General features: G+C 41.5%; 1 protein-coding gene across 1 annotated transcript; it reads right to left on the bottom strand.

The window, feature by feature from the left end:
• Positions 1-331: 331 nt before the first annotated feature.
• On the bottom strand, positions 332-11,310 carry LOC121298434 (sal-like protein 4). Its single transcript, XM_041225558.1, has 4 exons — positions 11,244-11,310; positions 2,111-4,585; positions 1,489-1,787; positions 332-1,201 (listed from the first exon to the last, which is right to left on the bottom strand). The coding sequence occupies exons 1-4, from the start codon at positions 11,308-11,310 to the stop codon at positions 770-772; spliced, it is 3,273 nt and encodes a 1,090-aa protein (XP_041081492.1). The 3' UTR covers positions 332-769.
• Positions 11,311-11,749: the final 439 nt, after the last annotated feature.

Consider the following 11,749-nt stretch of genomic DNA (forward strand, 5'->3'; position numbering starts at 1 on the left):
TAACTTGATTTTGCGCCATATTTCTGGATCCTTTCAGCAAGGTAGACAAAACACAAATTCATTTTCTACCATCCAGAGATTGCAGAATTCCAAGTTGGTGTGGGACAACAGAATCTTTAAATTGACAGAAAGGCATCCAAAAGCCAACCTTGTTCTTCAGAACGGATGTTGGCTCATTTAACCCGGTTAGACCATCAGGCAGCCCATGTGTTTTAAGAAAGATACATTCAACATCTGTGGGAGGGGGTGGGAGAAGAGAAAGAAACTAAAAGGATGGCCGACATTCTGGAAAAAAAAAAAAAAAAAAAACAAAAAAACACAAACAGGTACCCGCATATTTGATTTCAAATGTACAAACAGTAAACAATATTCAAACGACCTAACAGTAGTTTATTTCATGTTCTACTCTAAAAAAAACAAACAAATCTAGCATCTAACAGAGGTAAACAGTTCAAACCTTTGGATGTGAAATCATTAAACTTTTAAGGCTGTACACTTAGTTACAAAATAATGCATTTCATAGCTTTGCAAGACCTGCATTTAAACAAGAGAAACTTCCTTCCGAAGACATTAGAGCAAAAAATATTGTACTCAATTTTGAGCAAGTGTTCATTAGAAATATAGCTATCATAAAACCCTTTATACACATCAGTAGGAAAAATATGAGGTCTGTAGTTGAATCTGAAAAAAAACTAAAACAAAACAAAAAAAGCTAAACCTACGACTACAATCTACATTTTTTCTTCTTGCAAAGTCCGGGTCATCTCATTTAATTCACTGCAATTTTGCTTTCTTCCATGAAGTGTGGGAATTGGTGCTTTGGTACACCGTCGCTTCCAGGCTTGTCCATTTCAGCAGCTGATCCAGGGAGGCCAGACTGAGACCCATCCATCTTCATCATCATGCCCCCATTGGAACCCATTGGCGGACTGCCGGCAAGACTTCCAGGCATTGGAATGCCACCGTTTTGGATCACAGAGATCTCATTGGTCTTCATTGCCAAGCCATTGGTAAACACAGCAGCGTACTGACTCCAGACTGCAGGGTCAATGTTAATGGGTGGAGGCACCATATCCCTAGGTGCTGGCACCACCTCCGGCATCATCTTTGGTTCCCCTCCCACCTGTGCCAATGGGTTATCAAGAGAGAGTCTCCTGCCTCCTCTAGCCGAACTGTTCCACATGTGCGTTCCAACATGCACCTAGAGAAGAAATAAAAAGGAGATTTCACAATGTGTAAGAACTTAGCTTGTAAACACATATCACAAGGACATTTGATAGAGATTACTTAAAGCGGTTTAAAATGCAAAGGCCAATATGAGCACAAGCTGTGAATGGCACATCAGTGCTCTTCCAGTGTCTTGTTTAGGTCACGTTCTAGTTTTTATTGAATAAAAACAAGGATCGCAAAAAAAAAAAAAAGCACCTAATTTAACCCCCAGCAACACTCCGCTTCCAACATTGCGAATGACAGGAGTTGCGATGTTACCTTGAGGTTTCCTTTGGTTGTGAAAGCTCTTCCACAGATGGTACAAGCAAAGGGCTTCTCACCAGTGTGAGTGCGTTCATGAATCTGCAGGGCGCTGGCAGAGGAGAAGTTCTTCCCGCAGGTATTGCAGATGTGCTGCTTGGCAGAGCGGCGCGGTGCAGCAGACATGCCGGGTTGCATCCCAGGTGGCGGAGGAACAAACTGATTTGGGAAACCCATCGGCCGCTCAGATGAGATCTGCATTTCCAGTTTAACGAGACTTGGAGGAAATCGTGCAAGCGATGGAATGAGGGCAGCACCTAATTGAGGGGGTAAAAAAAAAAAAAAATTTCCCCCTCACAACCAAAAAGTTAACTATTTGCATGAGGCCATCACATGGCCATTTTGAAGAATCCCTTTATATACAGATAAACAGCATTCAGTGTTACAATGTAAAGAACTTTAGATCAGAAAGTTCAATAAGTGATAACAGACTTTCAGTTGAGTCAAAACATCAACAGTCTTTCTAAATTTCTTTTGGAATATAAACTGCTTTTTCCATACATGAAGTTAAACTGCTAATCAGTAACTCAGAATTGAACTGTGATCAAAGTAAAACAAGTCAAAAACATTATATACTTACTGAAGTCTCCATTTGTGAGATTATGTTCAGGTTCTTCCTTAATTGCTTTTGGCACAAAGTTGCCAGATGTCAGGTCTAAAGCACCATTGTGTTCCGAATCAGTAAGCCCATTATTAGACTCCAATTTTACACCTGCTACGCTGGCGTCTTCGGGAACTGTAGTTTCTGGAGATTTAGACTGGTTACTTCCCATTTGGCTGTTGGCTGGAGAAGAATGGAAAGACCCCATGTCTGAAACACCTGGGCTCCTGCCGTTCTGGTATTCCTGGTCTCCAGGTATAGATGACGTTCCATTAGTCATGCAGTCGTTGGTCAAGCAGTCACTTTCTGATCTTACGCTCGACTGCCGTTGCAGGTTTAAAGCAGAGCTGATGTTCTTCATTTGATTCTCCAGCGCAGCTATGCTTGATAGCATTGGTAGGGGAGAAGCAGACTGCCCTTCAGTCGGAGAAGGCAGAGGCAGCTGGTTCGCATTGCTGGCAGGCTCTTGAGAGTCCTGTTCCATCTCTGCTTCCTCCATGGTCTCCTCGTTGTAGCTGCCATTCATTTCTACACTCTTCTCATCCAGCAGACAGGAGTCCACTTCAGAGCTCTCGTACACACTTCCAGGCAGGGGAGTGTTGGGGATTTGCCCGCCCATGTGCATCCGAATGTGCTGCTGCAATACAACAGCGTTGGTGAACTTCTTCTGGCAGATGGGGCAGGAGTGTTGCATCTTTAAAGGGGTATTGGCTCTATGCACGCCGTAATGGGCTTTCAAGTTGCCCCTTGTAGAGAAAGCCCGGTCACAGATTTTACACTTGTAGGGCCTCTCGCCCGTGTGGGTACGGTAATGCATTTTCAGAGAGCTCTGGCAGCTCAGCACACGATGACAGATGAAGCACTCGTTTGGATCCCCAGTCTTCTTTTCTAGGCTCTCAACCATCCGTTGCAGCTTGGCAGTCTCAGACCCCTGCTCTCCAGGCAGTTCATCCCGGTTTAGGTGGGGCATGCTTGCAAAACTTTCTGGGGATTCCAAGTTCTGGTCCGAACCCATGTCCTGGTTGAACATGCTGGAGGATATTGAAGCACCGTCGCTTCCAGACGATAACGGCCTTTGAGAAGATGGTTCATTCCCTGAAGGAGAATCCTGAGAAGCGGCGAGGCTCTGCAGCATCGGCTGAGGAAAGCCAGAGGTAGGCAGCATGGACGCAGGTTTACTGTCCACAAAGTTGGACTCCTCTGGGGCCATAGACATTCCATAAGGAATGCCACTGCTTGTGGGAATGTTGTCCAGGTGCTCAGGAACAGGATAAGGATTCATGCGAATGTGTGGAAACTTCTCCTTGTGCCTCTGGAAATGCACCTTCAGGTTTCCTTTGGTCGTGAATCTGTTCCCGCAAATATTGCATTTGTACGGCCGCTCTCCAGTGTGAGAGCGAAGGTGAATCTGCAGGGCGCTGTCGTTGCCGAAAACTTTGCCGCAGTACTTGCACTTGTGTTTAAACAAAGACTCCTCAGCACCAGCAGTTTTAGTTTCCACACTTATGTTGGGAGGTTTCCCTTTCTTAGAAGGATCCAGACCAGCTGAAACAGGAGAGAAAGAGTTTTGGAAAGCGGCAGAACCTAGAGGTAGCAAGGTTGGAAGTCGAGTGGCCAAGTTTGGGAGAACTTTCGTAATGTTCGATTTGGAGGACAGCAGTCCGTTGCCTCCGGAAAAGGCAATGCTGGAATGAGGTACCTTTCCTTGTTTTGAGTTCTCTAAAGACAGGCTTTGGTTGCCAGTTTTTTGTCCGATCAAAGCAGCAGCCGCTGAAAGCTGCTGTGATAAGTGAGCCCCCAGAGCTTTCAATGGATCAGCTGCTGCAGCAATAGAGGGGTGCAGACTGTGTGGAGCCATCATTGCCACTTGTATACGAATCTGCTCGGTCAGTTGAATTTGCTGAAGTTGCTGCTGCTGTAGGCTTACTAGCTGCTCAAGAATCATGGGAATAGCATTTAAGCTGCCTACAGATTGAGAGTTTTTGTTGTCAGATGAATGTTGAGTTACAGCAAATTTAGTACTCTGCATAGTCTCCAATGTAACATTAGTGTTTTGCAATTTAGAAGCTTGCATATAGCTTACATTTGGTCTTGCCGACATCGCAGTGGGTTCTCTCTTTTGGCGATATTCAGCATCCATTTCAGCGTCGTTTTCCATCCTTTCAACCAAACCAATGCTGCTTTTTGACCGGGCATCAATGGAGGATGGACCTTCAGCTGGTTCACCAAGGAAGTGGTCTGGAGATCCCTGCGAGAAGTGGTCAGGCATCGTTCCTCCCTCGTGATCTTTCATGATCAGGACAGGTTGGTTTTTAGTGCAAATTTTTTTGTGCTCAAGGAATTGTGACTGATCAAAGAACTCTGCGCAACATTTGTTACAAACACTGGTCTCCTCCATCCTGCTCCTCTTACAGTCATTCGCGTCGTCTTCTGTCCTGCTCTCTTGCACAACCCCTAGAATACAAAAAGAAAAGAATGAACGTGTGTGCCAGTGTTTAAGACATGAATCTCCTTACCCAGTTTAAAACAAACTGAAGCCATAACTCTAGCTTAAAATGTAGAAGATGCTCAGATGAGCAGGTGAAAAGCATGTTAACTAACACCCAATGAACTGAAGACAATTAGCGATGAAGCCAAGTTACAATTAAAATCAGTCCCAACCGTATAGTCACTTGATCAGCGAGTCAACTTAGCAAAATGATACTGCAACTGATCCAAAATGAGCAAGGATTTTAAATAAAAACAGTATCTTCAATTAGTTGAGATTATAGGGAAACAGCAGCCCTTTATGGGACCTCTGTCCCCAAACATTTCAATAGTGAAAACGTTTTACCCCCCACCCTTTCTTGTAAAAATTGTACAAATTAGGACAATTTATGCCACATGCCTAATTGTTAATCTTCAATAAATAAACCACACACTTCACCACATTCTGTCAACAGCTCTGCAGATTAAAACAGAAAACAAGCACCAGCCCCACCATAACCTATTGCTGACCGATTTAACATAAGGGAAGTCGAGATTAAAATAAAAGGCAGTTCAATAAAGACCTGTTATATTCTGCACCACTAGTTTATAAAGGAGTAGCAATTACAACACCAACTGCATGACCAGGCAGGCATCCTCAAAATTAGAACCCCAGCACACCCTGTGTCTGCAACTGCTACATCCACAGTAAGCATCTTGAATTATCAAATTTGAACATGCTGCATGTTGTCATGGGTTATCACTGTTAGCACCATAAAGATTAGAATAACCACAATGACTGAGCGGGTGTTACAATACCACTACACAAGAGACCCTGGAAGGGCTGCACTGCGACTCCCCACCTACTCTTTAGAACAATGGAAAGCACGGTATTATTTTATAGAAGCTTTAACTGTACAGAAGACAATAGGAACCCGTTTCCATGTGTTACTGAAGGACAGACAAGGAAGTGGATTGAGAGAAGTCTCCTTTGTGAGGCAGCAAGCTCCAAGAGCTATCCAGATATCAGTATTGTTGTGGTTCTGCCACAGTGTGAATTAAAACACTTAAACACCGCGCAAATGCAGACGGTTAAGATGAGTCACACAGCTTGGACAGCTCCAGTTCACATCCAGGCTGTGCAAAAAAGCCAAAACATTGCAGGGGACCCTGAGGGGGGCACCACAATGGTGCCGACGCTCTCGGGGTTGGGGAGTCAGCAGGGATAGCTTCTCATCGAGCAACAGCGAACCTGGCTTTACGCTTTTGAGATCAGAGGACGCACACACACACACACACCCACAGAATGTCTGTGCTGTGTGGCGACTCGCTCCGATGTGGAGAAAAAACATAATTGGTAACTAAATTAAGAAAAAAAAAAGCGGCTCATCTAAATACGGCTGGCAGATTCGCCACTTTGTCTACATTGACAAGAAATAAAAGCGTGAACATTTGTCCTGCTGCATTTTGAATTTCAGAATCCTTTAATTTAGCAGAGCCACACATTCGGAACAATTAATTGTATGTGCCCTTAAAATAAAGAGACATTAAAAAGATGCCTATGCAAAAATATAACCCCACCTCGGATCGCATTTGCCATGGCTTTTTTGAACTCAGATCAGCCATTAAAAGATTATTTGCGTCAAGGAGTGCCTCAAGAAGAGTCATTGTTTTTTCACCAAATTCAGAATTCCTGGAATGTAATCTTCGTGCCTTGTAATCCAATAAAAGAGGGGGAATGCGTTTATCCCAGCAGGGGACTGGGATACAACCTCAACCAAATGGCACAGGGACAGAACACACAACAGATCAGAGGGGCTTTTGAAAATTGCAGACAAATTGAAGAGAGGAGTTAGTCAAGACTGCAGCAACAGGTTTGGGCTATTGTCCCTGTAGGCATCAGTATCAAATTGCACATAAACTGTGCCAACAGACTGCAACCTAGATAATTCATATGCTTCATTAGGTTTGTAAATATCTAAATTAGACCACTTATTTGAAAAGATACAAAGTTAACAATTACACAATTTTTAATGCTGAAGCCGTTTAAGGATTCTACATCTTAGACCCTCGCCTTCCCAAAAAACACCAAAAAATTATTGGAATGAGAAAACTATCCTGTAAAAGAATCACTTTAACCACAGAGCAAGAGCTCCATCAACAGGCAGTGCAAATACTCAGTACAAAATTGCTGTGGGTGACATATCACAGCAGGATAGTGTGTGTGTGATAAGTTAAGGCACTTCAGTTTAATTAAATCACAACATTGTTATGACTTCTTACTTTTCTCCAGTACTTAGTTATTTAGAATTCTCAAAAGCTAAATATTACAAAAAAAAAAAAGGGATGAAAAGTTTTGCCAAAATACCATGACAAGTCTCTTAAGTAGATGGCCACAGATACCTGCTGTGGCCCAACGCCACCCAACCCTGCCTTTGATAAGCATCTGTTCTTTATGGAAAGCCAGCTGTGACTGAGGGGATTAACAGAGGAGGGCAATCATGTGCAACACTCATTCACTCGCAGTGGAAAACAGCACTATTGCTCTGGTGAATGGGGAACTATTCAACGTACAGTCGCCCCCAATCAGAAATTCACATTAAAGCTTTTATTGAGCCTGATGTTCTGCAACTGCTTTGAATTTTAGCAAAGATCCTTTCATAAATAGAGGAGAAAGCTATGGGGAGGGGTGTACAATTGCAAGGTTGAATACACACACTATAGGTTTCAGAACTCATCTTGGTAAGTCATTGAAATGACTGGGCAGGCATTGTGAATGAAGGCAATCAGAGTCGTGCTAGATCTGTTCTGAACTGATCATAGCATGAAAAATGTCTGTAGGTTTGCTATTTGAATTGGTTTGTGCAGCAGCTGGACGGTGGGGGGTATTGAAACCCAGGACTGGATGCAGGGCTATTAAGAGTTACTAACTCTGAAATGACAAGAGCAAAACTTAAAAAAAAAAAAAAAAAAAAAAAAAACCACACACACCACACAAAAAAGGTAGCTGGGACATACAAGTTTGCTTTCAAGTCTGCCACACATTATTTTAATTGTCTGTCTCCAACACAGTGAGTCTTGCCTTTAAAATAAAAAAGCTGATCAAAAACAGTGGGTCAAGTCTGCACAGTGTAGTTCTTAAATGCCCCCATCCCCAAACAAAGGAATCCCTGGTTGAAAAATAACCAAACTAGCGAAACACACACAACAGTACGTCTGTGTTCAAGCCCAGGCAAACGCTGCAAGCCCTGCTGCCAAGGTCAATTGCGAAGGCTCCCTAATTGCGGGCTTGACATCCAGCCGCCACCCACAGCAGGCAGCGGGAGGCAAAGGTTAGCTCAGTGGCTTTGTCAAAGTGTCACACAGTAACATTGTTTCAAGAGGGGGGAGCGCTACAGATACAAAGGGGGATCACCGTTCAGAGGCAGGAGTAAAACTTGATACTTTGTTCAGGGGTCTTCAAAATTCAACATGCCTCACTGTTCTTAAAATAAGCATTTATTAAATGATGCAATATGAAGAAAAGTCAGGTTACATAGCCTTGACCTGCACCCTGAAGGCCAGATACACTGTATTCCTCCAAACACTGCTGGCTTGTTATACAATTGTAACCAAGGACTCCTTGGAATTCACAAGTCAGTTTTGATTAACAATATTAACCGACTATGCAAAATTTCAACACTTCAGTTTCTAAAGATGTCAAAGTTTTATGAAACTACTGTAGTGGATTTACTATATTTAATACAATCCTGGTTCGATGATACTGCCTTATTGAGAGCAGATTCCTAGAATGGATGTACTGTATTGAAATGGAATTTGTCTTCAAGATAAAGTGGCAAGTTAAGAGCCCCCATTGTTAAATGCAAAACCATTCATATGCATGAGGCTGGCTAATGACCACCTGTTTGCATTCTTCACAAAAACTGCTTGCCTTGTTAATTGCTCAACAGGCAATCCCCCCTAAAAAAATAAATAAAGAGATTGGGCAAACGACTTTGTTCTCATGGGTGGGTCACACATGGTCAGATAGATTCAAAACAGCAATATGCACAATCTGCTAAACTCTGTCAATATTTAAACGTGACCTTTTACAAAAGCGTCCATAGGCCAATTCTTTAAAAAAAAAAAAAAAGTTAACTTGTCTTTAGACCTTCTCAATTTAAGCAGTACATTAAATAGTGTACAAACATAAGTGCCATTTCACACACTGAACCATATTTAATTCAAATAAATTCCCATTAGACTACATATTCGTCCAAGATTGAAACAAATGCCTTTTAAAAAAAAAAGGAAAATACTGTACCCGTCTAAAACACCATAAAACAGATTTATACAGAGGTTGCATAATATATATTAAGTTGTTTGTACCTTAACCAGATCTACACATGTTACTAGTTAGAAGGCATGCGTCTCCCCACCACTTCGCTAGTATATTCCCCCCCCAGCAGAACTCGCTATGCTCGTGCTCTGTTCGCGGTTCCTAAATGCTGAAAAGCTCAATGTATAGCTAGATTTGAGAGGTACCGAGAATACAGCCTCTCCACCCCTAAAACGTTCTACACACGCCTCTATAGTCAACTCTGGACCACTTCTGCAGATCAAAAACGACCTCTTGCAGTTGCACGCAAGGAAGTAAAGTGTAATGATTTATTGCATCCCCTGGAGGGCGCACAAGATTAAAAAAAAATGTGACAACCTCTAAGAAAATGTAGTTTAATCTTTAGGAACATTTTACTGAATAACGACAAGAAAAGATTCGCGGAACGGCCTGATGTGGAACATGTTTGGCACTTTGCGCTGTTGGACTCGGTCTGAACACTCGGCATAATTGAAATCAAGCTTAGTCTCAAAACCTGGGTTTTAAAAATTAAAACATATGCATTACTAATATAATACAATTGGATTATATGTACTGCATTATAGCACAGCTGTAGCTGCAATTCAAAACGGCACAGGGTAACTTAAAGGGTTGTTTCTGTATGTGGGCAAAGTAAGCAATATTTTGTTAGCAACAAGTCATACATATTTGATGTCAGAAGCTTATGTTCAAAGTATTCGCACATGGAAACGTTGCCACTGCCCTGACCGTTCCACAAACCAACTCCATCCCCCACCGTTCTATATGCACAAAAGGAAACACTCAAGCATTAAAACGAGGGATTTATTGCCTTTTGGCCAGTTTCCTTTTTAATGAGTCACATTTCGTGGCAACCAACATGTTCAAGCACCTTTGTTTAAAGAAAGAGACAAAGTAATAAAGTTACTTTAAAATGTCTGCATTTCTAAATCACTTTATTAAATACCAACTATTAAAAAGAACGAGGATTGTACGCGCAAGACCACCACACAACTCAGTAAAATTTGGCCATATACTGTATTATGCGTAAATATCACAGCCGACCACCGTTGGTATATTACCATCAACAGTAACATTATATATACTGTACAATAAAGGGAACTGATTGCGTTATAGAACCTTCAAACTTCATAAACCAACCTAATCAATATGTTTTTTGCATCCGAAAAAAAATGCAGTCTCAATACCCCCCCCAAACAAGTAAATTGCTTCAATTATTACTAATACCGACTGCAATTTAGCAAGGAAACCGGTTTAAATCAACCTGTGTGATAACCATCATCACACTTACTGGAAGAATTACTATCTAGTCCAAGCGAAACCAAATTAGTTTGATGCACCAAATACATTTAACTTAATACTAGGTGGCTAAAATAGCGAAGATAAAAAAGATATCACAACGACATAAATCGCACTGTACCGACTATTAAGTGGATGTTTACAACAGAAAAAAAAAAAAAAAGTAATAAGGACAAACAAACAAACAAACAAGGCTTTGTTTTATTTATATACACACACGTTATTTTAGGAAGTCAGAAATCAAAGATGGCTGGAGGTCAGTAGGGCCAGTGCAGCCGCGACCTCTCGACCATTATGAAACACTATATAACTTTTTTAAAAGCCACAAAAACAGTGGCAGCTTTTTAATGAAAAAAAAAAAAAAAGAGACAACATGCAACATAAAAAACACACATCTCCGCAGTACCTAGTTTCCCTTTACACGTTTAAGTGTACCTTATGATGAACACTGGCTCACCGTCTACTTTGTTCAACAAGTTATGAGATAACACTAGATCAATACTCAAGCCAAGCGTTCATCACAGAGCGCGTTAAAATTACCAATGGGACAACAGTTTCAGTACAAAATGTGCGTTCCATAAACTACCTTTAAAAGACGGCAAAACATATTTCAGGCATATCTGATGAAAAAATATTCTTTGCATTTGTTTCCAAAACGGACATTCCACCCCGAATAGTCAGCAATGCCAGAGTCCGTTTTTCTCGAGCCATGGGGTAACAAATGACAACCTCCACTATCATTTAAATCTTATAACTTTTGCAATATATACTTATATAATACAAAATACCTTTAGTTATTTAAACCAAAAACGAGTTTAAAAAAAAGAAGGCTTTTAAAAAATATAATAAAATTTAAAAAAGCATGGTCAGTCCCAGGGGTCATGATCCCTACCAAAGTCCAGCAATTTTTTTTTTTTTTTTTTTTTTTGCAATACCACTAGTTTGATTAAAACTCCAAACTCTTGCTATTTGTATTAATTTCTGACTCACCGTTTTCCTCCAAGCTTCCCTCGTCGGAGGTGAGCTGCTGCGGCTTCGCTTGCTTGCGTCTCGACATGGTGCAACATCAGGAGCAAAATACTAACAATATTTTTTCTTCTTTACAACAAATTCTTCGAGTTGGGAAATTAGCCCTTCAAGTAGAAATGCGCATGTCAGAGTAATTATGATTATCAATAATGCATTGCGATTTATCATGGGTTTCTGACAGCTGATTGGCTCGAGTCCAAGTGCTTACAGATTATTCAAATAAGATCCATTGAAGTGAGGCTGGTGCGACAAGGGGAGGGAGGGGGCAGAGAGAGAGAGAGAGAGAGAGAGAGAGAGAGAGAGAGAGAGAGAGAGAGAGAGAGAGAGAGAGAGAAAGAAAACCCCTGGGTGTTCTACAGGCGGTGATTCGCCTACTCATTAGGAAATTGGGAGTTGTAGTTTTGTTAAATCTATTATTTTTGTGGGCGGGCAAACTCTAAACAAATAGCATACCTACCTATTTGTTT

The sequence above is a fragment of the Polyodon spathula genome, chromosome 23, assembly GCF_017654505.1.
Source record: "Polyodon spathula isolate WHYD16114869_AA chromosome 23, ASM1765450v1, whole genome shotgun sequence".
NCBI lineage: Eukaryota > Metazoa > Chordata > Actinopteri > Acipenseriformes > Polyodontidae > Polyodon > Polyodon spathula.